At 53.5% G+C, this 26922-nt stretch overlaps 1 protein-coding gene across 1 annotated transcript in view; it reads right to left on the bottom strand.

Moving 5' to 3' along the window:
- The window catches only part of hace1 (HECT domain and ankyrin repeat containing E3 ubiquitin protein ligase 1), a 106843-nt gene that overhangs the window by 21850 nt on the left and 58071 nt on the right, over positions 1 to 26922 (bottom strand). The window contains exons 19-23 of the mRNA XM_075464650.1: positions 18580 to 18776; positions 15483 to 15614; positions 14367 to 14465; positions 12793 to 12863; positions 12585 to 12698 (exon numbers count right to left, since the gene is read on the bottom strand). Coding sequence (XP_075320765.1) covers positions 12585 to 12698; positions 12793 to 12863; positions 14367 to 14465; positions 15483 to 15614; positions 18580 to 18776 — 613 coding nt within the window. The remainder of the gene's footprint in view (positions 1 to 12584; positions 12699 to 12792; positions 12864 to 14366; positions 14466 to 15482; positions 15615 to 18579; positions 18777 to 26922) is intronic.

Raw genomic sequence — 26922 nt, 5'->3', positions numbered from 1 at the left:
ACAGCCCAGTGCCACCAGTACAGCCCGGTGCCACCAGTACAGCCCAGTACAGCCCAGTGCCATCAGTACAGCCCAGTGCCACCAGTACAGCCCAGTACAGCCCAGTACAGCCCAGTGGCACCAGTACAGCCCAGTGCCACCAGTACAGCCCAGTGGCACCAGTACAGCCCAGTGCCACCAGTACAGCCCAGTGCCACCAGCACAGCCCAGTGGCAACAGTACAGCCCAGTGCCACCAGCACAGCCCAGTGCCACCAGTACAGCCCAGTGGCAACAGTACAGCCCAGTACAGCCCAGTGCCACCAGTGCAGCCCAGTGGCACCAGTGCAGCCCAGTGGCACCAGTACAGCCCAGTGGCACCAGTACAGCCCAGTACAGCCCAGTGGCACCAGTACAGCCCGGTGCCACCAGTACAGCCAGGTGCCACCAGTACAGCCCGGTGGCACCAGTACAGCCCAGTGCCACCAGTACAGCCCGGTGCCACCAGTACAGCCCAGTACAGCCTAGTGCCACCAGTACAGCCCAGTGGCACCAGTACAGCCCAGTGCCACCAGCCCAGTGCCACCAGCACAGCCCAGTGCCACCAGCACAGCCCAGTGGCACCAGCACAGCCCAGTGCCACCAGTACAGCCCAGTGCCACCAGTACAGCCCAGCGGCAACAGTACAGCCCAGTGCCACCAGTAAAGCCCAGTGCCACCAGGACAGCCCGGTGCCACCAGTACAGCCCGGTGCCACCAGTACAGCCCAGTGCCACCAGTAAAGCCCGGTGCCACCAGTACAGCCCGGTGCCACCAGTACTGCCCGGTGGCACCAGTACAGCCCAGTAAAGCCCAGTGCCACCAGGACAGCCCGGTGCCACCAGTACAGCCCGGTGCCACCAGTACAGCCCAGTGCCACCAGTACAGCCCAGTGCCACCAGTACAGCCCAGTGGCACCAGTACAGTCCAGTGCCACCAGCCCAGTGCCACCAGTAAAGCCCGGTGCCACCAGTACAGCCCGGTGCCACCAGTACAGCCCAGTGGCACCAGTACAGCCCAGTGCCACCAGCCCAGTGCCACCAGCACAGCCCAGTGCCACCAGCACAGCCCAGTGGCACCAGCACAGCCCAGTGCCACCAGTACAGCCCAGTGCCACCAGTACAGCCCAGCGGCAACAGTACAGCCCAGTGCCACCAGTAAAGCCCAGTGCCACCAGGACAGCCCGGTGCCACCAGTACAGCCCGGTGCCACCAGTACAGCCCAGTGCCACCAGTAAAGCCCGGTGCCACCAGTACAGCCCGGTGCCACCAGTACTGCCCGGTGGCACCAGTACAGCCCAGTAAAGCCCAGTGCCACCAGGACAGCCCGGTGCCACCAGTACAGCCCGGTGCCACCAGTACAGCCCAGTGCCACCAGTACAGCCCAGTGCCACCAGTACAGCCCAGTGGCACCAGTACAGTCCAGTGCCACCAGCCCAGTGCCACCAGTAAAGCCCGGTGCCACCAGTACAGCCCGGTGCCACCAGTACAGCCCAGTGGCACCAGTACAGCCCAGTACAGCCCAGTGCCACCAGTACAGCCCAGTGCCACCAGTACAGCCCAGTACAGCCCAGTGGCACCAGTACAGCCCAGTGGCACCAGTACAGCCCAGTGCCACCAGTACAGCCCAGTGCCACCAGCACAGCCCAGTGCCACCAGTACAGCCCAGTGGCACCAGCACAGCCCAGTGGCACCAGTACAGCCCAGTGCCACCAGCACAGCCCAGTGCCACCAGTACAGCCCAGTGGCAACAGTACAGCCCAGTACAGCCCAGTGCCACCAGTACAGCCCAGTGGCACCAGTGCAGCCCAGTGGCACCAGTACAGCCCAGTGGCACCAGTACAGCCCAGTACAGCCCAGTGGCACCAGTACAGCCCGGTGCCACCAGTACAGCCAGGTGCCACCAGTACAGCCCGGTGGCACCAGTACAGCCCAGTGCCACCAGTACAGCCCGGTGGCACAAGTACAGCCCAGTGCCACCAGTACAGCCCGGTGCCACCAGTACAGCCCAGAGCCACCAGTACAGCCCAGTGGCACCAGTACAGCCCAGTGCCACCAGCCCAGTGCCACCAGTAAAGCCCGGTGCCACCAGTACAGCCCGGTGCCACCAGTACTGCCCGGTGGCACCAGTACAGCCCAGTACAGCCCAGTGCCACCAGTACAGCCCGGTGCCACCAATACAGCCCAGTGGCACCAGTACAGCCCAGTACAGCCCAGTGCCACCAGTACAGCCCAGTGGCACCAATACAGCCCAGTGCCACCAGTACAGCCCAGTGCCACCAGTACAGCCCGGTGGCACCAGTACAGCCCAGTGCCACCAGTACAGCCCGGTGCCACCAGTACAGCCCAGAACCACCAGTACAGCCCAGTGCCACCAGTACAGCCCAGTACAGCCCAGTACAGCCTAGTGCCACCAGTACAGCCCAGTGGCACCAGTACAGCCCAGTGGCACCAGTACAGCCCAGTGCCACCAGTACAGCCCAGTGCCACCAGCCCAGTGCCACCAGTACAGCCCAGTGCCACCAGCACAGCCCAGTGCCACCAGTACAGCCCAGTGGCAACAGTACAGCCCAGTACAGCCCAGTGGCACCAGTACAGCCCAGTGCCACCAGTACAGCCCAGTGCCACCAGCCCAGCCCAGTGCCACCAGCACAGCCCAGTGCCACCAGCACAGCCCAATGCCACCAGTACAGCCCAGTGGCAACAGTACAGCCCAGTACAGCCCAGTGGCACCAGTACAGCCCAGTGCCACCAGTACAGCCCAGTGCCACCAGCACAGCCCAGTGCCACCAGTACAGCCCAGTGCCACCAGCATAGCCCAGTGGCAACAGTACAGCCCAGTGCCACCAGCACAGCCCAGTGGCACCAGGACAGCCCAGTACCACCAGCACAGCCCAGTGCCACCAGTACAGCCCAGTGCCACCAGCACAGCCCAGTGGCACCAGTACAGCCCAGTGCCACCAGCACAGCCCAGTGGCACCAGTACAGCCCAGTGGCACCAGTACAGCCCAGTGCCACCAGTACAGCCCAGTAGCACCAGTACAGCCCAGTGAGACCAGTACAGCCCAGTGGCACCAGTACAGCCCAGTGCCACCAGTACAGCCCAGTGGCACCAGTACAGCCCAGTGGCACCAGTACAGCCCAGTGGCACCAGTACAGCCCAGTGCCACCAGCACAGCCCAGTGCCACCAGTACAGCCAAGTGCCACCAGCACAGCCCAGTGCCACCAGTACAGCCCAGTGCCACCAGCACAGCCCAGTGCCACCAGTACAGCCCAGTGCCACCAGCACAGCCCAGTGGCACCAGTACAGCCCAGTGCCACCAGCACAGCCCAGTGCCACCAGTACAGCCCAGCGGCACCAGTACAGCCCAGTGCCACCAGCCCAGTGCCACCAGTAAAGCCCAGTGCCACCAGGACAGCCCGGTGCCACCAGTACAGCCCGGTGCCACCAGTACAGCCCAGTGCCACCAGTACAGCCCAGTGGCACCAGTAAAGCCCAGTGCCACCAGCCCAGTGCCACCAGTAAAGCCCGGTGCCACCAGTACAGCCCGGTGCCACCAGTACTGCCCGGTGGCACCAGTACAGCCCAGTACAGCCCAGTGCCACCAGTACAGCCAGGTGCCACCAGTACAGCCCAGTTTCACCAGTACAGCCCAGTGGCACCAGTACAGCCCAGTGCCACCAGTACAGCCCAGTGCCACCAGCACAGCCCAGTGGCAACAGTACAGCCCAGTGCCACCAGCACAGCCCAGTGCCACCAGTACAGCCCAGTGGCAACAGTACAGCCCAGTACAGCCCAGTGCCACCAGTGCAGCCCAGTGCCACCAGTGCAGCCCAGTGCCACCAGTGCAGCCCAGTGCCACCAGTGCAGCCCAGTGGCACCAGTACAGCCCAGTGGCACCAGTACAGCCCAGTGGCACCAGTACAGCCCGGTGCCACCAGTACAGCCAGGTGCCACCAGTACAGCCCGGTGGCACCAGTACAGCCCAGTGCCACCAGTACAGCCCGGTGGCACCAGTACAGCCCAGTGCCACCAGTACAGCCCGGTGCCACCAGTACAGCCCAGTGGCACCAGTACAGCCCGGTGCCACCAGCCCAGTGCCACCAGCACAGCCCAGTGCCACCAGCACAGCCCAGTGCCACCAGCACAGCCCAGTGGCACCAGCACAGCCCAGTGCCACCAGCACAGCCCAGTGCCACCAGTACAGCCCAGTGCCACCAGCACAGCCCAGTGGCACCAGTACAGCCCAGTGCCACCAGCACAGCCCAGTGCCACCAGTACAGCCCAGCGGCACCAGTACAGCCCAGTGCCACCAGCCCAGTGCCACCAGTAAAGCCCAGTGCCACCAGGACAGCCCGGTGCCACCAGTACAGCCCGGTGCCACCAGTACAGCCCAGTGCCACCAGTACAGCCCAGTGGCACCAGTAAAGCCCAGTGCCACCAGCCCAGTGCCACCAGTAAAGCCCGGTGCCACCAGTACAGCCCGGTGCCACCAGTACTGCCCGGTGGCACCAGTACAGCCCAGTACAGCCCAGTGCCACCAGTACAGCCCGGTGCCACCAGTACAGCCCAGTGGCACCAGTACAGCCCAGTGGCACCAGTACAGCCCAGTGCCACCAGTACAGCCCAGTGGCACCAGTACAGCCCAGTGCCACCAGTACAGCCCAGTGCCACCAGCACAGCCCAGTGGCAACAGTACAGCCCAGTGCCACCAGCACAGCCCAGTGCCACCAGTACAGCCCAGTGGCAACAGTACAGCCCAGTACAGCCCAGTGCCACCAGTGCAGCCCAGTGCCACCAGTGCAGCCCAGTGCCACCAGTGCAGCCCAGTGGCACCAGTGCAGCCCAGTGGCACCAGTACAGCCCAGTGGCACCAGTACAGCCCAGTGGCACCAGTACAGCCCGGTGCCACCAGTACAGCCAGGTGCCACCAGTACAGCCCGGTGGCACCAGTACAGCCCAGTGCCACCAGTACAGCCCGGTGCCACCAGTACAGCCCAGTGGCACCAGTACAGCCCGGTGCCACCAGCCCAGTGCCACCAGCACAGCCCAGTGCCACCAGCACAGCCCAGTGCCACCAGCACAGCCCAGTGGCACCAGCACAGCCCAGTGCCACCAGTACAGCCCAGTGCCACCAGTACAGCCCAGCGGCAACAGTACAGCCCAGTGCCACCAGTAAAGCCCGGTGCCACCAGGACAGCCCGGTGCCACCAGTACAGCCCGGTGCCACCAGTACAGCCCGGTGCCACCAGTACAGCCCAGTGGCACCAGTACAGCCCGGTGCCACCAGCCCAGTGCCACCAGTAAAGCCCGGTGCCACCAGTACAGCCCGGTGCCACCAGTACTGCCCGGTGGCACCAGTACAGCCCAGTAAAGCCCAGTGCCACCAGGACAGCCCGGTGCCACCAGTACAGCCCGGTGCCACCAGTACAGCCCAGTGCCACCAGTACAGCCCAGTGCCACCAGCCCAGTGCCACCAGTAAAGCCCGGTGCCACCAGTACAGCCCGGTGCCACCAGTACTGCCCGGTGGCACCAGTACAGCCCAGTACAGCCCAGTACAGCCCAGTGGCACCAGTACAGCCCAGTGGCACCAGCACAGCCCAGTGCCACCAGTACAGCCCAGTGCCACCAGCACAGCCCAGTGCCACCAGTACAGCCCAGTGCCACCAGCACAGCCCAGTGCCACCAGTACAGCCCAGTGCCACCAGCACAGCCCAGTGCCACCAGTACAGCCCAGTGCCACCAGCACAGCCCAGTGGCACCAGTACAGCCCAGCGGCACCAGTACAGCCCAGTGCCACCAGCCCAGTGCCACCAGTAAAGCCCAGTGCCACCAGGACAGCCCGGTGCCACCAGTACAGCCCAGTGCCACCAGTACAGCCCAGTGCCACCAGCACAGCCCAGTGCCACCAGTACAGCCCAGTGCCACCAGCACAGCCCAGTGCCACCAGCACAGCCCAGTGCCACCAGTACAGCCCAGTGCCACCAGCACAGCCCAGTGCCACCAGTACAGCCCAGTGCCACCAGCACAGCCCAGTGCCACCAGCCCAGTGCCACCAGTAAAGCCCAGTGCCACCAGGACAGCCCGGTGCCACCAGTACAGCCCGGTGCCACCAGTACAGCCCAGTGCCACCAGTACAGCCCAGTGGCACCAGTACAGCCCAGTGCCACCAGCCCAGTGCCACCAGTAAAGCCCGGTGCCACCAGTACAGCCCGGTGCCACCAGTACTGCCCGGTGGCACCAGTACAGCCCAGTACAGCCCAGTGCCACCAGTACAGCCCGGTGCCACCAGTACAGCCCAGTGCCATCAGTACAGCCCAGTGCCACCAGTACAGCCCAGTACAGCCCAGTACAGCCCAGTGGCACCAGTACAGCCCAGTGGCACCAGTACAGCCCAGTGCCACCAGTACAGCCCAGTGGCACCAGTACAGCCCAGTGCCACCAGTACAGCCCAGTGCCACCAGCACAGCCCAGTGGCAACAGTACAGCCCAGTGCCACCAGCACAGCCCAGTGCCACCAGTACAGCCCAGTGGCAACAGTACAGCCCAGTACAGCCCAGTGCCACCAGTGCAGCCCAGTGGCACCAGTGCAGCCCAGTGGCACCAGTACAGCCCAGTGGCACCAGTACAGCCCAGTACAGCCCAGTGGCACCAGTACAGCCCGGTGCCACCAGTACAGCCAGGTGCCACCAGTACAGCCCGGTGGCACCAGTACAGCCCAGTGCCACCAGTACAGCCCGGTGCCACCAGTACAGCCCAGTACAGCCTAGTGCCACCAGTACAGCCCAGTGGCACCAGTACAGCCCAGTGCCACCAGCCCAGTGCCACCAGCACAGCCCAGTGCCACCAGCACAGCCCAGTGCCACCAGTACAGCCCAGTGCCACCAGTACAGCCCAGCGGCAACAGTACAGCCCAGTGCCACCAGTAAAGCCCAGTGCCACCAGGACAGCCCGGTGCCACCAGTACAGCCCGGTGCCACCAGTACAGCCCATGCCACCAGTAAAGCCCGGTGCCACCAGTACAGCCCGGTGCCACCAGTACTGCCCGGTGGCACCAGTACAGCCCAGTAAAGCCCAGTGCCACCAGGACAGCCCGGTGCCACCAGTACAGCCCGGTGCCACCAGTACAGCCCAGTGCCACCAGTACAGCCCAGTGGCACCAGTACAGCCCAGTGCCACCAGCCCAGTGCCACCAGTAAAGCCCGGTGCCACCAGTACAGCCCGGTGCCACCAGTACAGCCCAGTGGCACCAGTACAGCCCAGTGCCACCAGTACAGCCCAGTGCCACCAGTACAGCCCAGTACAGCCCAGTGGCACCAGTACAGCCCAGTGGCACCAGTACAGCCCAGTGCCACCAGTACAGCCCAGTGCCACCAGCACAGCCCAGTGCCACCAGTACAGCCCAGTGGCACCAGCACAGCCCAGTGGCACCAGTACAGCCCAGTGCCACCAGCACAGCCCAGTGCCACCAGTACAGCCCAGTGGCAACAGTACAGCCCAGTACAGCCCAGTGCCACCAGTACAGCCCAGTGGCACCAGTGCAGCCCAGTGGCACCAGTACAGCCCAGTGGCACCAGTACAGCCCAGTACAGCCCAGTGGCACCAGTACAGCCCGGTGCCACCAGTACAGCCAGGTGCCACCAGTACAGCCCGGTGGCACCAGTACAGCCCAGTGCCACCAGTACAGCCCGGTGGCACCAGTACAGCCCAGTGCCACCAGTACAGCCCGGTGCCACCAGTACAGCCCAGAGCCACCAGTACAGCCCAGTGGCACCAGTACAGCCCAGTGCCACCAGCCCAGTGCCACCAGTAAAGCCCGGTGCCACCAGTACAGCCCGGTGCCACCAGTACTGCCCGGTGGCACCAGTACAGCCCAGTACAGCCCAGTGCCACCAGTACAGCCCGGTGCCACCAATACAGCCCAGTGGCACCAGTACAGCCCAGTACAGCCCAGTGCCACCAGTACAGCCCAGTGGCACCAGTACAGCCCAGTGCCACCAGTACAGCCCAGTGCCACCAGTACAGCCCAGTGGCACCAGCACAGCCCAGTGGCACCAGTACAGCCCAGTGCCACCAGCACAGCCCAGTGCCACCAGTACAGCCCAGTGGCAACAGTACAGCCCAGTACAGCCCAGTGCCACCAGTACAGCCCAGTGGCACCAGTGCAGCCCAGTGGCACCAGTACAGCCCAGTGGCACCAGTACAGCCCAGTACAGCCCAGTGGCACCAGTACAGCCCGGTGCCACCAGTACAGCCAGGTGCCACCAGTACAGCCCGGTGGCACCAGTACAGCCCAGAGCCACCAGTACAGCCCAGTGGCACCAGTACAGCCCAGTGCCACCAGCCCAGTGCCACCAGTAAAGCCCGGTGCCACCAGTACAACCCGGTGCCACCAGTACTGCCCGGTGGCACCAGTACAGCCCAGTACAGCCCAGTGCCACCAGTACAGCCCGGTGCCACCAATACAGCCCAGTGGCACCAGTACAGCCCAGTACAGCCCAGTGCCACCAGTACAGCCCAGTGGCACCAGTACAGCCCAGTGCCACCAGTACAGCCCAGTGCCACCAGTACAGCCCGGTGGCACCAGTACAGCCCGGTGCCACCAGTACAGCCCAGTGCCACCAGTACAGCCCAGTGCCACCAGCCCAGTGCCACCAGTAAAGCCCGGTGCCACCAGTACAGCCCGGTGCCACCAGTACTGCCCGGTGGCACCAGTACAGCCCAGTACAGCCCAGTACAGCCCAGTGGCACCAGTACAGCCCAGTGCCACCAGCACAGCCCAGTGCCACCAGTACAGCCCAGTGCCACCAGCACAGCCCAGTGCCACCAGCACAGCCCAGTGCCACCAGTACAGCCCAGTGCCACCAGCACAGCCCAGTGCCACCAGTACAGCCCAGTGCCACCAGCACAGCCCAGTGGCACCAGTACAGCCCAGTGCCACCAGCACAGCCCAGTGGCACCAGCACAGCCCAGTGCCACCAGCACAGCCCAGTGCCACCAGCACAGCCCAGTGCCACCAGTACAGCCCAGCGGCACCAGTACAGCCCAGTGCCACCAGCCCAGTGCCACCAGTAAAGCCCAGTGCCACCAGGACAGCCCGGTGCCACCAGTACAGCCCAGTGCCACCAGCACAGCCCAGTGCCACCAGTACAGCCCAGTGCCACCAGCACAGCCCAGTGCCACCAGCACAGCCCAGTGCCACCAGCACAGCCCAGTGCCACCAGTACAGCCCAGTGCCACCAGCACAGCCCAGTGCCACCAGTACAGCCCAGTGCCACCAGCACAGCCCAGTGCCACCAGCCCAGTGCCACCAGTAAAGCCCAGTGCCACCAGGACAGCCCGGTGCCACCAGTACAGCCCGGTGCCACCAGTACAGCCCAGTGCCACCAGTACAGCCCAGTGGCACCAGTACAGCCCAGTGCCACCAGCCCAGTGCCACCAGTAAAGCCCGGTGCCACCAGTACAGCCCGGTGCCACCAGTACTGCCCGGTGGCACCAGTACAGCCCAGTACAGCCCAGTGCCACCAGTACAGCCCGGTGCCACCAGTACAGCCCAGTACAGCCCAGTGCCATCAGTACAGCCCAGTGCCACCAGTACAGCCCAGTACAGCCCAGTACAGCCCAGTGGCACCAGTACAGCCCAGTGGCACCAGTACAGCCCAGTGCCACCAGTACAGCCCAGTGGCACCAGTACAGCCCAGTGCCACCAGTACAGCCCAGTGCCACCAGCACAGCCCAGTGGCAACAGTACAGCCCAGTGCCACCAGCACAGCCCAGTGCCACCAGTGCAGCCCAGTGGCACCAGTGCAGCCCAGTGGCACCAGTACAGCCCAGTGGCACCAGTACAGCCCAGTACAGCCCAGTGGCACCAGTACAGCCCGGTGCCACCAGTACAGCCAGGTGCCACCAGTACAGCCCGGTGGCACCAGTACAGCCCAGTGCCACCAGTACAGCCCGGTGCCACCAGTACAGCCCAGTACAGCCTAGTGCCACCAGTACAGCCCAGTGGCACCAGTACAGCCCAGTGCCACCAGCCCAGTGCCACCAGCACAGCCCAGTGCCACCAGCACAGCCCAGTGGCACCAGCACAGCCCAGTGCCACCAGTACAGCCCAGTGCCACCAGTACAGCCCAGCGGCAACAGTACAGCCCAGTGCCACCAGTAAAGCCCAGTGCCACCAGGACAGCCCGGTGCCACCAGTACAGCCCGGTGCCACCAGTACAGCCCAGTGCCACCAGTAAAGCCCGGTGCCACCAGTACAGCCCGGTGCCACCAGTACTGCCCGGTGGCACCAGTACAGCCCAGTAAAGCCCAGTGCCACCAGGACAGCCCGGTGCCACCAGTACAGCCCGGTGCCACCAGTACAGCCCAGTGCCACCAGTACAGCCCAGTGCCACCAGTACAGCCCAGTGGCACCAGTACAGCCCAGTGCCACCAGCCCAGTGCCACCAGTAAAGCCCGGTGCCACCAGTACAGCCCGGTGCCACCAGTACAGCCCAGTGGCACCAGTACAGCCCAGTACAGCCCAGTGCCACCAGTACAGCCCAGTGTCACCAGTACAGCCCAGTACAGCCCAGTGGCACCAGTACAGCCCAGTGGCACCAGTACAGCCCAGTGCCACCAGTACAGCCCAGTGCCACCAGCACAGCCCAGTGCCACCAGTACAGCCCAGTGGCACCAGCACAGCCCAGTGGCACCAGTACAGCCCGGTGCCACCAGTACAGCCAGGTGCCACCAGTACAGCCCGGTGGCACCAGTACAGCCCAGTGCCACCAGTACAGCCCGGTGGCACCAGTACAGCCCAGTGCCACCAGTACAGCCCGGTGCCACCAGTACAGCCCAGAGCCACCAGTACAGCCCAGTGGCACCAGTACAGCCCAGTGCCACCAGCCCAGTGCCACCAGTAAAGCCCGGTGCCACCAGTACAGCCCGGTGCCACCAGTACTGCCCGGTGGCACCAGTACAGCCCAGTACAGCCCAGTGCCACCAGTACAGCCCGGTGCCACCAATACAGCCCAGTGGCACCAGTACAGCCCAGTACAGCCCAGTGCCACCAGTACAGCCCAGTGGCACCAGTACAGCCCAGTGCCACCAGTACAGCCCAGTGCCACCAGTACAGCCCGGTGGCACCAGTACAGCCCGGTGGCACCAGTACAGCCCGGTGCCACCAGTACAGCCCAGTGCCACCAGTACAGCCCAGTGCCACCAGCCCAGTGCCACCAGTAAAGCCCGGTGCCACCAGTACAGCCCGGTGCCACCAGTACTGCCCGGTGGCACCAGTACAGCCCAGTACAGCCCAGTACAGCCCAGTGGCACCAGTACAGCCCAGTGCCACCAGCCCAGTGCCACCAGTACAGCCCAGTGCCACCAGCACAGCCCAGTGCCACCAGTACAGCCCAGTGGCAACAGTACAGCCCAGTACAGCCCAGTGGCACCAGTACAGCCCAGTGCCACCAGTACAGCCCAGTGCCACCAGCCCAGCCCAGTGCCACCAGCACAGCCCAGTGCCACCAGCACAGCCCAATGCCACCAGTACAGCCCAGTGGCAACAGTACAGCCCAGTACAGCCCAGTGGCACCAGTACAGCCCAGTGCCACCAGTACAGCCCAGTGCCACCAGCACAGCCCAGTGCCACCAGTACAGCCCAGTGCCACCAGCACAGCCCAGTGGCAACAGTACAGCCCAGTGCCACCAGCACAGCCCAGTGGCACCAGGACAGCCCAGTACCACCAGCACAGCCCAGTGCCACCAGTACAGCCCAGTGCCACCAGTACAGCCCAGTAGCACCAGTACAGCCCAGTGCCACCAGTACAGCCCAGTGGCACCAGTACAGCCCAGTGGCACCAGTACAGCCCAGTGCCACCAGTACAGCCCAGTAGCACCAGTACAGCCCAGTGAGACCAGTACAGCCCAGTGGCACCAGTACAGCCCAGTGCCACCAGTACAGCCCAGTGGCACCAGTACAGCCCAGTGGCACCAGTACCTGATGGACATAAGGACCTGGAGCTGAGCTCCATGATCTGGGTGCTTCTACTGGGTCTGTGTGTCCATGAATCCATTCTGAACTCTTTAGAACAGTTGGCAGGATGAAAGGAGTCTGCTTAGAAAACAGTAAGCATGGCACCAAATCAGACCTGAAAGAAAAAATGTTGATTTAAACAAGTGTGTTCAACTCATACCTTTTAAAGGGTTCAGCGGTGTAAACCAGAAAAGCGTGAACATTACAGGGGGCTCATGCTGTAATTAAAAGGATCAAGTTCAGTGTGTGAGGCCACAGCAGGGAAAGCCCATCTGTCAATCCAGCAGATTTCTGCAGAGAAACACGTCCCGTACCTGAGCTCCCTCTCTGTTCAGTGTCTGTGCCACTTTATTTCCCTTAAACCAAGACTTGTTTTCAGTGTTTTCCACAGTATGAAGAAGAGACCAGTAAGAGGTCTTAAAGCCTTTAAGAAGAAAAAAACAGCATCTTTTCTCTGGGACACAAACCCGAGTAAAAACAACCGTGAGACATCTTAAAAAGAAGAAAACTTGAAGACAAATAGGTGAAAAGAAGGCGAGGGATTACCAGGTACTGGAGGTAGGCAGCAGGTTGGAGGTGAATGGCACTGCAGCAATAGTGAACTTCTGTAAACCACTGCCACCAATCAGATAAGCAAAGCCCCCGTGAGGAACCCTGGAGCTGAGACAGACATCACACATACACATTAGGTACAACACACCTCCATCCATGGGAGATTTCCATTAGACATTCATATGTTGGCTTCAAAACACACCTTCCAGTGACAAACTGGAGCAGAAGAATTCGCTCCCCTTGAGTCAGTCTCCTCACCACCTCCCAGAACCACTGCAAAGCAGGAAGAGAGCACCGGCCACGTCACCTCTACAGTCTGAGCATCAAACAAGTTACCCCGGAATGTGCACCGCCCAGGGATCCCAGGCGAGCTGCCACGCAGGAGAGGGTCCGGCTAACGGTGGGTCATAGGTGGGTCATAGGTGGGTCACAGGTGGCTCACAGGTGGGTCACAGGTGGGTCATAGGTGGGCTATAGGTGGGTCATAGGTGGGTCATAGGTGGGCTATAGGTGGGTCACAGGTGGGTCACAGGTGGGTCATAGGTGGGCTATAGGTGGTTCACAGGTGGGTCACAGGTGGGTCATAGGTGGGCTATAGGTGGGTCATAGGTGGCTCACAGGTGGGTCACAGGTGGGTCATAGGTGGGCTATAGGTGGGTCATAGGTGGGTCATAGGTGGGCTATAGGTGGGTCACAGGTGGGTCACAGGTGGGTCATAGGTGGGCTATAGGTGGTTCACAGGTGGGTCACAGGTGGGCTATAGGTGGGTCACAGGTGGGTCATAGGTGGGCTATAGGTGGGCCATAGGTGGGTCATAGGTGGGTCACAGGTGGGTCATAGGTGGGCTATAGGTGGTTCACAGGTGGGTCACAGGTGGGTCATAGGTGGGTTTATAGGTGGGTCATAGGTGGGTCACAGGTGGGTCACAGGTGGGCTATAGGTGGGTCACAGGTGGGTCACAGGTGGGTTATAGGTGGGCTATAGGTGGGTCATAGGTGGGTCACAGGTGGGTCACAGGTGGGTCACAGGTGGGCTATAGGTGGGTCACAGGTGGGTTATAGGTGGGCTATAGGTGGGTTATAGGTGGGTCATAGCTGGGTTACAGGTGGGTTATAAGTGGGTTATAGGTGGGTTATAGGTGGGCTATAAGTGGGTCATAGGTGGGTTATAGGTGGGTTATAGGTGGGCTATAAGTGGGTCATAGGTGGGTCATAGGTGGGTCACAGGTGGGTTATAGGTGGGTTATAGGTGGGTCATAGGTGAGTTATAAGTGGGTCATAGCTGGGTTACAGGTGGGTTATAAGTGGGTTATAGGTGGGTTATAGGTGGGCTATAAGTGGGTCATAGGTGGGTCATAGGTGGGTCATAGGTGGGTTATAGGTGGGTTATAAGTGGGTTATAGCCTCAGACTGGATCAACTGCGTGGAACCACATTAAAGGTGTGCCAGGCAGGTTGCAGATGGACAGAACGGGGAAGGGGACAGCATGTCGTCTGTCTCTGGTAACAAAACCTCAACAGAACAGATGTTTCAAGCGCTGCGACTCATTCTGTGACAGAACAGAATGTGCAGAACTATCCAGCAGATGGTAACTCATCTCTTTATTATAGTCATTGCTTTTTCCAGGAATACCGTTTGATAAATCCATGTAATCATTATGCAATTATCAATTTTTAATAATATTGTAATAAGGTAACTATCGTAAACATCAGTTTCACTAGAAACATGTTTAATTCATTTAATGAAAATGAATGAATTCAGCAGAAAAGGGGCCCACCTGGATGATGGGCTCCTGAGGGTCATAGCCACTGGTGTACTCAGTGTTCCTGCACCAATCCTCCACATCGATCTCTGGCATCCCTGACAGCAGGAGCTCCTGGAAGCACACACACACACACACACACACACACACACACACACAGCAACATGAAACACTGAACCCACGACACAAAGACCACCCACAGCATCCATTTCCACTACTGAGACTGTTTGAGCCTAATCTCGATGATTTCATGCCACAGAGCCTCAGAGCAGGAAGTGTTGGAACTATTAAACACTGCATATCAAACTGAAATATCTGTCAGAGCAATCAGAATTACTACCAGCAGTTATTAAAGACATACAGTAGTGTGTTAATGAATGACATCATTTCTACCTAAATGCCTACCTTTTCTTTCAAATAAAACGAGTCCCATTAAAGTTTATAATAATAATAATAATAAAGTCCTTTGTCAATATTATATCTGAGTTGAAAATGGAATCACATATCATCAGCCTTTGATGGTTATCATGTTATGCCAATGGTTTGATCTACCCAGGAACAGAGCGCCATGTTAAAGGTCTCCTGGCAGCGATGGGAAAGCTTGTAGTGGAACAGGGAGGATGGAACCAGGGATTCTCTTTTAAAAAGGATTTAGAATGAAATGAATCAGGCATCATTTGAAAACAACGTAGAAGTTCTACAATAAATACAGAGTTCTGAACTCTGTATTTATTGCATATGTTTGATACAGAAAGCTGAGATCACTAAAGGAAAGAAAGAGATGGTTCATTTTCTTTGTTTTAATCAAGCTTTTCCCAGGAACTCCTTTATGCATTCCACCTTCACACACAGACTCTGGAAAAACCAGCAGCAGCTATGCTGTCTGAGACATGAAACAGTGTCAGTGTTCCACTTTAAATTCCACACACCTCGCCTCCGCTCAAAGGAAAAGCTGTTGTGAGCTGGCATCCAATCATTGTGCTGCTCTATCGTTCAAAGCATTAAGATAAACATCTGCCAACACAGTGAGTAAAGAAAATGTCAATCTGTATTTCAGCGTTAAAGAGCGGGAGCACAGATCTGAGAGGTGTCAGAGGGCAGCACAGTGAGAGGAGAAGAGCTCAGACATACCAACTCATATTCATCAAAAAGCTGAATGAGCGAGGGGAGGATGAAAGTGTGGAATCCTCGCAAAAATGCATTTATCTGAGGCTGGATGGCTCTGGTCATCCTCAGTTCCGTCACCAGCTGGACATACTCCGCCTGAGGAGAGACAAACACAAAAACATCAAAGTCCTCGCACCAGGAGCTCTTCACTGTTCACTGCCCTGTCAGACAGCGCCACCTGCAGGAACAAGGCAGCACTGCATGTAGTGAGGAAAGCTTTTCGCTGACAGGACACCAAGCATCCAAGAATCAACACCAGGGGTCCGTTTCACAAAGCAGGTTCAACAAACTGAGTGTTCCTGAACTCTGAGCTGATCTACTCTGAGATAGAAAACCCAAAAAGTTTTTGGTTCCAGAAACGCTGATTTGAGTGAGTTTAATCAACTCTGAGTAGGTTCATCTTGAGTTTAGCGTGTGCACCACAACTTTAAAAAGCCAGCATCAATGGAGCCCCGATTCGGCGAGTCACCATGGCAACGGGGAAGAGGAGGGGCTACGTTTTTCACCAACCTCGAATTGGAAATCTTAATGCGCTCATACGGCGAGTTTCAATACGTTTTTAGAAATAAGTGCAACACCGTTGCAGCAGCAAAAGTGTAAGTTTAAATGTAGTCCTTTACAATCACAATAATATTACAGGGAAACTGCATGAATGGTAGCCCATTCATTTATTTCATTTAGGTGCAATCCCGCAGGGGAGAAGCGCACTTGGCAGCAGCTTAAGATGAAATATAAAAACATTGTTCAAACAGGTGAGACCTCGGCATGGAGGTACCTCATTTTGATCATGTTTTACACTGTAAAGCAAATATTAAAGGGATAGTTCACTGTGCAGTTGTTTTATCCCCAACATAATGCTGTTCTCACACACATAAATGTCTTCTCATCTATATCATGTTCTGTTAAATAATTAAGCCTATTTAAACTAACACAGACTTCTACTGAGCCAACAGAAAGAAGGCAGATGCCCGTAAAACGGGTGCTGCCCAGCACCGCCACCTCTAACGGGAGGGCAGTGGCTGAGGGAATCCACCCCCAAGACACGAGTACCTTTATAAAATATAATAGGCCTATTATGGCCTATGTCTTTTTTAAGCCTATTCATACAAATATTTATTTGTCTTTTATGTCTTTTTTTCTTTTGTCCCAACAAAATTCTGATGGTGCCGCTCAAAAAGATAATTGTCTGGAAATGCTAAAACATCTATGATAACCATCTCCTGATGAATATTTAATTCTCTGCGCAGTAATGCTGCACCTTCATCCACGGGATCGTTGTCTAAAGGACATGTTGGTGGAAACAGTCGCCTCCTGCTGTGCCTGATGGACTTCTGGAAGTAGAAGAACTCGCTCTGCTGACTGAATGAATGAGGAAATCAAATGGCTGAAAGAGGGCGGAGACAGAGAGAAACTCCAGGTTCACTGAGTAAAACCTGGTCCCGACCAGGTTAGGTTCAGAGAGTCTGTTACTACGGTAACTGACCGAGAGGTTAAGTTACCTCTCTCTGTGAAACAGGCTAGAGTTACCCCTCTTTCTCTGGTTTGAGATACCTCCCTTTGTGAAACGGAAAACTCAGAGTTTCCCTCATTTCAGGGTTAATAAACTCAGAGTTTTCACTAAACCTGCTTTGTTAAACGGACCTCAGGTTCAGTTCCACTTCTGACACCACCAAACAAACTTTAAAGTCCAGAAAAAAAGATTTCACCAGTTCTAACAGATTAAAGCCATTTCAGGGAGCAAATGAGGGCAGCGGGTAGAATTATCTGGCTTCCGTCAGTGGAAGAGTTATCCGGGGCAGGAATTTTTGGATTATTGTTGTTTTTGTTGATAATTGGTTAAATAGTTCAATTACAAGTCTTAACTTAATGAAACCCACAAACATCTCAAAGCCCAGACTGAATTTACAAACATTTACAAACTAGAAAAAGGACTATAAAGCAAAAATGGAAATCAAAGGCTCAAAATCTTTTAGATCCAAAACAACCCAGTGTAACTAAGTAACTAAGTAACTAAGCTGTTCACAGAAATCTGTCGTGATGCTTGACATGCAGCATGTACGAGTGATTTGCAAAAAAAGATTTGAAACGGATTAGAAATGTTTACATTTTTGGAAGCTTCATTTTTAAGAGAATATCAGATGTGTAGAAAGTAAAGATGAAGCTGGAGCCGGCAGGCTTTATTCATTTTTTAATAATTATTAATTATTCAATCAATAATTGAATTAAGGTTTTATCTTGTTTATTATTCACAAATATTAAAGTATAAGATCATTTAAGTTGTACTTGTAAAGGGGATTTCCAGACAACTAATAAATAAACGTAGTCTTTTATTCATTCTGGGCAGTCTGTGAGCTTACATTGGATCCAAGGGGCGTCACGGAGAAGGGAACAAGAATAGAATTAACATTAAAATGTGAAGCATGAGGGTGGGACGAAGCGCTAACCCAATTCAGATTAGTCAAAAAGCTGTATGAACATGGAGGGAATTAAGGTGTGGAGCGTGGTATATGGTAGAGAGAATATGGTCCCTGAAGAAGGATGAAGGTCATAGATATCACTGAGCAACAAGCAGCCGAGGAAGCTTTTAGAAAAGTGTTCAGGTTCCCAGACAGTGGCAGAAAACCCTTCCTTCATTTCTAGCCATTTTTCTCAAAACAGAATCTTAAGTATGTTTTCATGTGGTCAAGAATCAGTAGGTCAACCGATCTCCTGACACCGTGGATCATCCAAAAACTACAAAAAACAGAGTAGTTGGTATCTATGAGACAACACACTGGGAGGAAGAAGGAAAACAAAACCTGAACCAGTGGTCCATATGAGAGAAGATGGGTAGCATGTAATGATTCTTCAGATGATCACTCAGAAGGCCTTTTTTTTCTTAGTCAGGTTTTGTTTTATTAAGGTTTTTTAATAGTTAGTTTTTTTTGTTCTTGGAAATAAATCAAGTCTTTTGTTTGGAAATATCTGCATCCTTGTCCTACCTTCTCCACGACACGCACCAATCGTGACATTCTAAAACATTTCTGGAAACTTGTGCCTTAAACTGTTTGTAGTGACTGACCTTGTTCTCCTGTGTCACCAGGAGGCTCGTCCCTCCGGGTTTAAGTGGAACTTCCTCCATTGCCCCAAACACATCTGTCTCTACAGAAAAGGTGAGCTCCAGACCCAGATCACTGATGTCATTATCCAAGATCCACTGCAAATTCTTAGCATACTCTGGATCAATGGACGACACATCTTGGTAGTTCACTGGGATACCTGCCAAACAACAAATGTAGTACTGAGGGACAAAAGGATTCACCTGGATTCAACATGACATTAAATTTAAAGGGAATCAGTGTCTTTATATAGCAAAAATAAAAATATCAGTCAATTTTTTTAAATCTTTGTATACATCCTTGATATAACAACAAAGGTATAAAATCGTGCAATTCTATACATTTCTTATGATCAACAGCTTCTCCCACAGTTTATAGCATCAATGTGACTGATGTGGCTCACGGGCACCATTACCTTCCACAGAGGAAGAGAGAAGCGCTTCTGCTGCAGGGCAGACATTTTGCTCTGGTTTGGGAAGACTGGTGATGTTTGTCTCATTATACATTTTTATTAAGTTATTCACTGTGTGACATAAAGAAATCTGTGGAATGACAGTGTGTACAGGTGTAAATTGTGAACCTCGCATTCAAAGCAGACTGGAGAGCCTCTAAAAAAAAAAAACTCAGTGAACTATTATTTTTCCGCGTTTTTTTTCTTCTCCACGCGGTATCGCGAATGGGGACGCCTGAACGTATTCGAAAACTCACCAAACTTCACCCAAAATTGTCCCCCGCGTGAAATTAAATGTTTTTAATGGAGTCGAAAGTGGGCGTGGCCAAACTGCTCTACAGCGCCACCTAACGTGAGATAGCCCGAACTGTACATCGTAGAGATCTGAAACTCGGTATGTATGTAGATCGCCTCAAATCAAGAACAAAAGTCTCTTGGAGGTATGCTCTAAAACGTACAAGGAGGCAGCCATTTTGGGTCAAAGGGCAAATTTTGGCCATTTTTCATATTTACACACCTCGCAGGAAAATTTTCACGCCCCAGGGATTTTGAGCTACGGACTTCATCTTTGGTCGGTATGCAGTTAAGGGATGGGGGAACAAAAGTTATCAGAAATCTTGAGTTTTTGAGCATGTTTAGGGGGCTTGGCCAAGCGGCGAACTTGGCGTACTCGCCAGTGTAAACGAAACGCTATAACTTTCACGTAAAAAGTTCAACCTGCACCAAACTTGGTATGAGTCATCCATGTTGGATGCATGACGATGCTATGTGGTCATATGCTGACGTCATATAAGCTCCGCCCCCTCAGAACAGGAAGTCACTTTTTTTACTTGGAAAGCTCCATCTCTGGCCCCCTTCACCTAATCAACATGATCTTGTGTCAGAATACAGATAACAAGTTGGTCTAACTTGCTTTAAAGCGCCAACAGTTTTCAGTTGAAGGCGTGGCCATGGCTGCTTGGTGAAGTCAGACATCACGCCGTTACCATACGTTTGGCTCTAAATTCTACAGTTTTAAGCCGAGATGCACCAAACTCACTGGGATCCATCCTAATCCGCCCCCCAACAGGTGTGCGGTCCAATATTTGATGGGCGTGGCCTAATGCCTCCACAGCGCCCCCTAGAACATCTAAAAACATCAGATCCAAGCCATGCTTTCACCGACAATCATGAAACTCAGCACACCTGTGCGTCTTGTCAGGACCTACAAAATAGTGTGGGCGTGGCAGAATGGCACATTCCAATCCCTCGCCGTTTGCATACGTTCGGCTCTAAATCTCACATGCATCATCCGATTTGCACCAAACTAGATAAGAGTGACCTTTGTTCACATCTAAAGACCCCAATAGGATTATATTGGAGTGTGACTCCAGTGCGCCCCCTAGATCATTTAAACAGCTATATCTCCTTGAGACATCATCCGATCTGCACCATATTTTTTGTGCATCATTACGGAGCAGCGCTTCACACGTTGGCGTGGTACATTTCTGACGTCGCTAAGCCCCGCCCCCACAAAACAGGAAGTGACGGTAACTCCTGTCTGGAAGGTGAGATATCGCTCCAACTTTGAACACGTGCCACTGGTGTCGTACTGTCGTGGACTGAAGGCGATTTGGGAGATTCGTCGCACGCTCCGCCCAGTGGACGGGCGCGGGAGACGCGTGACGGCGTTGATGACCAATTCGGGGCGGCGGTGCCGGCGATCAGGCGGTCGCAAGGCCGGAGCTGCGCTTGGCTGCGAGGGCCGATATCACTGCTCGCAGTTTTAATTCATTCAGGAAGAGCATACCTGGCTGCTTTTGAGGACCTTTGGGTCTACAGGTACGTGAGTTTCTCTGCTGTCCTGAGTCCTGAGACTATTCCAGGCGTTCGGCTAGCTTTAGTCCGCCAGCTTCAGCCTGGGCCTGCATCTGTTACAGCCTAGATCTCAGCCGGCTCTGGCCTGGGTCTACAGCTGCTACAGTCTGGATCTCAGCCGGCTCCTGCCTGGGTCTACACCTGCTACAGTCTGGATCTCAGCCGGCTCTGGCCTGGGTCTACATCTGCTACAGTCTGGATCTCAGCCGGCTCCTGCCTGGGTCTACACCTGCTACAGTCTGGATCTCAGCCGGCTCTGGCCTGGGTCTACATCTGCTACAGTCTGGATCTCAGCCGGCTCTGGCCTGGGTCTACATCTGCTACAGTCTGGATCTCAGCCGGCTCCGGCCTGGGTCTACATCTGCTACAGTCTGGATCTCAGCCGGCTCTGGCCTGGGTCTACACCTGCTACAGTCTGGATCTCAGCCGGCTCTGGCCTGGGTCTACACCTGCTACAGTCTGGATCTCAGCCGGCTCCGGCCTGGGTCTACACCTGCTACAGTCTGGATCTCAGCCGGCTCCGGCCTGGGTCTACACCTGCTACAGTCTGGATCTCAGCCGGCTCCGGCCTGGGTCTACACCTGCTACAGTCTGGATCTCAGCCGGCTCCGGCCTGGGTCTACACCTGCTACAGTCTGGATCTCAGCCGGCTCCGGCCTGGGTCTACATCTGCTACAGTCTGGATCTCAGCCGGCTTCGGCCTGGGTCTACACCTGCTACAGTCTGGATCTCAGCTAGCTTTGGCCTGGGCCTGTGCCTACTGCAGCCCGGATCTCGCCTGGCTATGGCCTAGGTCTACACCTGCTATAGCCCGGATCTCGGCTAGCTTCAGCCTGGGCCAACACCTGCTATAGCCGGGATCTCAACTAATATCAGCCTAATGGTTAGCCTCTTATCTGCCGTCTATGTCATGCTTTTCTATTAGTCACTAATGATGGCTCTTTTTATTAGGGACCGAGCAGTGAAACTGCAAGGACCCTATTGTATCTGTAAGGTTTATTTATTTATTTATTTATTAAAATTTTTTTTCTCCTCCGTTATTCTTATTCTTTGCAAAAGGTATGCAAAAACTCAGGAAATTTTGCGAGCGCCACCTGCCAGTCGACGACATGAAAGAATCTAAACTTCATATTTTTGGGAGTCGCTCATTGACTCTGTAGCGCCCCCTACGATGGTTAAAAATGGTGCCCGCAATGGGGTTAGTTTCGCGGAGGACGACGAAATTCGGTACACTCATTCATCATGCCCAGACGCACAAAAAAGTCTCAGGCCGCCAATGTGCCACGTCCACAGGAAGGCGGCCATTTTGGATGGAAAGTGCGTTTTCGTGCCATTTTTGACCGATTCCACGCCTTGCATTAGATCGAACTTGTCCTACAGATTTAATGCTACAGACTTCAAACTTGGCCAGGTTACTCTTAAGACATGGAGGGAAAAATTCATCGGCCAACTTTTTCAAAACTTAAAGGGCGTGGCCGTGGCGACGCCTCAAAGTTTGATGACTCGCCATCACTCGCCACAAAAAATTAAGTCGCTTATAACTTCCACATACATAATCCAATCTTTCCCAAAGTTCAAACTGTGATTGCTGGACCCAGCCTGAACGCGCACCTATAAAATAGTGACATCCACCTATAGCGCCACCTGCTGGTGGTTGGAAATGTCTTTTTTTCTTCCACACCTCGCATTTGATCGAACTCCTCCTACATATTTAATGCTAAACGATTCAAACTTGGCCAGGCTACTCTTAGGACATGGGCCGAAAAAATCATTGGCCAACTTTTTCAAAACTTAAAGGGCGTGGCCGTGGCGACGCCTCAAATTTATGACTCGCCATAAAAAATTAAGTCGCTTATAACTCCCACATGCATTATCCAATCTGTCCCAAACTTCATACGGTGAATGCTGGACCCAGCCTGAACGTGCAGATATAAAAAAGTGATATCCACCTACAGCGCCACCTAATGGTGGTCGGAAACTTCATTTTTTTCCACACCTCTTATTTGATCAAACTCCTCCTACATATTTCATGCTAAAATCTTCAAACTTGGCCAGGTTACTCTTAAGACATGAGGGCAAAACTTCATGGAGAAACATTTCCAAACTCTGAACGGTGTGGGCGTGGCCAGAGGTGAAAATCGTGTGATGGCGTTTGTAATATGAAAGCCTTATCATCATCTTAAAGTCATGAAACTTGGTACACACGTCCACCCTGACGACCTCGTACGTATGTAAAGGGTATTGTATGGGGGAGCGAGTTTAAACATTGTTTAACGGAGCGTTGTGACGCCTAAAATAAAGTAATACAGATTACTTATTGAAAGTTAAAGCTGCTGAGCTTAACTGAATGAGTCAGAGCCGTCGCTCCTGATAAAATAAATGAATAAAATAAATAAATAAAATACACACGGTCACAAAACGTGATCGCATGAATGACTTAAACAGTCAATTGTTTTTGTATTATTAAATAAACGACCGGAACGCCGTGTCTGTTGAACCCAGTTGAAAGAAAAAACTGAGGGTGTGTTTATTTTTAAAATGCTTACAAGTCCTAACTAAAATAATATACGGCAGTAGTGGACAGACCAATTTTGCTGCAGACAAATTGAGTTGGTGACTCTATTTGTTGTTATTATCAAAGTTGGTGACTTTTAGAAGCATTCTGAACTGAGACCGCCGTGTCTCAAGCATTGTGAGTTTTGCAAAGCTGTGTTTAAAAATTTGTGAGCAAACTGGAACATCGCTTGTGCACTGTCTGTGAGAGACGTTTGACCCCTCACTCCCCAAGGGAAATGAGGCGAATTCACTGAATCCTTGAAGGACTATTGGTGGGCGGTGCTAGAAATCGTCACCAGTGACGTCAACTCCTTACTCCCTTCTCTCAAACCCGCCCACTTGAAGCTTTTGACATGTGAGCCGCTTCGGATCACAGCAGTAAATAGGATCACAAAGAAAGCTGATCATTTTGCTTGGTACTAACGAATACCAGCTTTATTTGAATACTCTTTAATGCATTTGAATCAATTGTTTGACATAAACAATACCAACTTTGTTATTTGGAAACATTAATTGAAGCTAATTTATCTCAAATGTGTGTCTTTCACCAAATCAGATTACCTTAACAGGAACTGATTATAAGACACTAAGGCTTAAAGAAAACAACAGCCAAGAGCTTGTATGTTCCCTTTTGTGTTAGCATTAATGTTTTCCCTCTTTTTACCATAACGGTTAATGATAAGCTTCTAAATTAAATGCATTTCTTCCATTTTTGAGTAAAATAACACAGTCGTGTTTATTTTAACATCCTTCCTTATTTGTTTCTCAAGTAAACAAATTCAAAAGGAAGAAATTAATTTCAGGAGAACAATCCTTATTCCCAACTACCTTCACATTAACCCAACTATTTTTCCCTTGTTCCAAACTCAAACTTATTTTCAGAAAGAACCCTTTCTGAGACAAGTGAAAAACCAAGATGATGGACTTAACAAAAAAGTTGATACTGGGTTATGCTTTAAAGAAAAGATGCATTAAAACACCTGAAACAGAGCAAATCAGTTTAAAACCATCGGCTGAGACAAAAGCTAAAAAGCCCAAAGAAGAATCTCTGACCAAAATGTTAAGTAGTCTAGCTGTGGTGTTCGTTAAACATGCACACCAAGTGATGGAACAAGCCGCTGACAAACTTAAAACTCGGTCACAGAAAAAGCCACAGTTTCAGGAGGAAACCAAATACCTCCAACACCAACTTAAAGCCACTGAGAGGGCATCCAGCCAAGCTAATGCCCAAGTAACCGAGTTAACAACACAGGTTGAGAACTCAAACCAACAAATTATTCAACTCAATGAAAACAACAAAAAGCTTGAACAGCTACTTCAAAACTGCCAACAAGAGTTGATTTCAACCCAAGTCCAACTGAAGAAGGTGGACCAAGCACAAAAACAGTCCCAGCAATCTCTACACGTGGTTCTGCAGAAAATGCAGGATTTAACAGTCAAAGTGCCAACTGATGACAAGCATCTTAATGTTGAGCAGGAACAAATGCAGCTGTTGAAAGAACAGCTAAGCAAAGCTAAGGATGAGCAAAACGCCGCTCATCCACAGCAGGAACACCTATCAGATAAACCAGAAGGTGTTGAGATAGACCTACGTCAGTCTTTGGAGACGGGACATGAACAGGAAACACATGGCTTCCCCCAGAAAGACAAAGGGGACCCTTTTCCTGAAGTGAAACCAGCCTACAAGAGCCCAATTGTTTCACCCCCGTCTTCAACGACAACAAATTCTTTCAGATCTGAAAAGATCGTTTATGATCCAGGTAAACCGGGTCAATCATTTCCTACTCTAGGACCCCAAGTTCCACAAGCTCCTTCTGACGAAGAGCTTGACAAAATTGCTCGCCATGTGCCCAGATTCGAACCGACTCTTGGGACGCCACATGACACCCGAGCATATTTGGACGACATTGATTTCTTCCTGCGAAGGTTTCCAAACGCATCAGTTAACAACAAATTCTACTTGATTAAGGTTACATCTAGCCGCGAAGTCAGTAGATTCATTGAACGCCAACCCGATTACATCCGGAACGACTATACACTCCTCTGCCAAACACTCGAACGCGAGTTTTCAGACGAGCTGACCCCATCTGGCTTAACCGCTGCCATGATGGTTAAACAGGGACGGAATGAGCTGCCTCAGCAGTATTATTACCGTCTCCTCAAAGCTTATTTTGGTTTCAGCAACAAGGTCGGAATGGAAGAAGACATGAGTTTCAAAACTCTTTTCCTTCAAAACCTCCATCCGACTACCAGCTATCACTTAGGAGTTATAGCTAACCCTCACACTGCTACCGTTCAGCAGCTACGTGAATGGGCCTGTCTAGGTTTCCAAAAACATAGACAAGCTAAACAGCCAGAACCCATCACCACACAGACCCAGAACCCTCGTTCTTGGTCCCCAGAGTTAGAAGTGGGACAAAGTGGCAGACCTCCAGCAGAGGTCCCCCACTGGCCACATTCTCAACGGCCTAAGAAAGGCTCCAAACACAACTATTCCAAATCCTCATGGCCCAGCCATGAACCAACTCACTGCCACAGTGAAAACCACAGTGTTCATTCAAACCCGCAAAAAGACATGTCTTTTCAAAATCGACATGACCAGCAATCCGCTCGAAACCGCAACTGCAATTATAGACTTCGGTCTCGCTATAAACCATCACACACTGCATGGTCACAACCATCACCAGATCAGAAAACAACTGAGATGAGCAGAGTCATCGACAAAGACCACATCAAATCTCAGCAATGGTCTAGTGAAATAAGTGCCATCAGTCAAGATGATATTGATAGCCTGAAAAGTCTGCTACTAAAAGAAAAGAAAAAGTTCAGAACCCTGCAATGACCAACCGTGCTAACAGAGACTTAGAAATGCTAGCCTGTTCCTGGAGGTAGGACCATACACTCCAACAAACATTCTAGTAACCCCGAATATCAAACCTTTAACCATAGCTAATTCTTAAAGGAAGCAAAGAAGCTTACCCTCAAAATATCACTTACCTAATCACGATAAAACTACTCCTTAGTATCATGATGCCTCAAGATTGAATCCAGGACACCTCAGTGTTCAAAACTTCAATGTTCAAGTCTATCATCATCTGGTAACACACTCAACTTACCTTATTTCACCCATGTGACATCTACAAATGGGGGAAAACTGGTCTATAACTGAATTAAAAGCAAAATTAGCAGTGAAATACTGACAACAGCTTTCACCATGGATCCTTTAGTTAGAATATCACTCGTTACTGCTGTACAGTGAAGCCCTGTCCAGGACCGCCGCCGCGACAAACATGTTACACATTACTGATCGTATAAAGTCCTGCGAATATGCTCACACTCAGGTAGTAAACGTGCTCATTTCCTAACTATTAAGAAATACCACATCCTAGATCATGACTCTAACAATGAGTAAAATTCTCCCCTAACATTGATCTTTTTTTTT

This window comes from Odontesthes bonariensis, chromosome 5 (assembly GCF_027942865.1).
Source record: "Odontesthes bonariensis isolate fOdoBon6 chromosome 5, fOdoBon6.hap1, whole genome shotgun sequence".
Taxonomy (NCBI): domain Eukaryota; kingdom Metazoa; phylum Chordata; class Actinopteri; order Atheriniformes; family Atherinopsidae; genus Odontesthes; species Odontesthes bonariensis.
The sequence above is the reverse complement of the archived record's forward strand: the minus strand, read 5'-3'. Positions and strand labels throughout refer to the sequence as shown.